Here is a 713-nt window from a genome sequence, read left to right as displayed (position 1 = left end):
AAGAAAAAAGGCTTATTATTATGATTACGATATCTGTTTACTGTATTTTGGTTTAGCAAGATTTTATATAGATCTGACCTTTCCATTTTTCTTAAATAACGTAACAAGCTAAATTAATTTATTTCACAACGTCTTCTTATGCATTAGAACCAGATATTTCAATATTTTACATCTCTGGCACTATTCTATCTTCACATTATTATTTCAGGGGTAACTACGTCAGAAAACCAATGTACAGCATAGGGCCTCCGGCGTCAGCATGCCCTCCTGACACTCGACCGTCCATACAATATCCTGGTCTTTGCACTCTTCGCTGACGAACACTTTAGCTATTTTTTCTCTGTTCATATTGACGTAAACTCGGGATATCTGTACTCTGTGCTAATTAATAATGCCTCTGACTGAGGTAATGTAAACAAGCATTCGAGCGCTGAGTTACACCGAAATGTATAAATATAGGGTGTTTTTTTCGGTCGATCCAGTGTTAATATATTCTACACGAGGAAGACAAGAACTACTGTGTGCTATAGCTTCAAGGATCTCCTGTCCTTCCTACCAGTGTAAAGGAGGTGTGTATATTGTACTCCAAACCAGGGTTATACAAGGTCTCTATACTGTTACATGTGATGATATATTTGCGCTTTCCGATGTACCTTTATCGTGCTATCCACTTTTAGCAAAGAAGAAAGAGTGAGAAGGATGCAACTTGAGAG

At 37.6% G+C, this 713-nt stretch overlaps 1 protein-coding gene across 1 annotated transcript in view; it reads left to right on the top strand.

Moving 5' to 3' along the window:
- The window catches only part of LOC119590552, a gene marked incomplete in the record, with an annotated part of 10,832 nt that extends 10,119 nt beyond the window's left edge, over positions 1–713 (top strand). Inside the window, 1 exon segment of the mRNA XM_037939209.1 lies at positions 209–713. Coding sequence (XP_037795137.1) covers positions 209–317 — 109 coding nt within the window.

Source organism: Penaeus monodon, chromosome 27 (genome assembly GCF_015228065.2).
Source record: "Penaeus monodon isolate SGIC_2016 chromosome 27, NSTDA_Pmon_1, whole genome shotgun sequence".
Lineage (NCBI taxonomy): Eukaryota > Metazoa > Arthropoda > Malacostraca > Decapoda > Penaeidae > Penaeus > Penaeus monodon.
The sequence above is the reverse complement of the archived record's forward strand: the minus strand, read 5'-3'. Positions and strand labels throughout refer to the sequence as shown.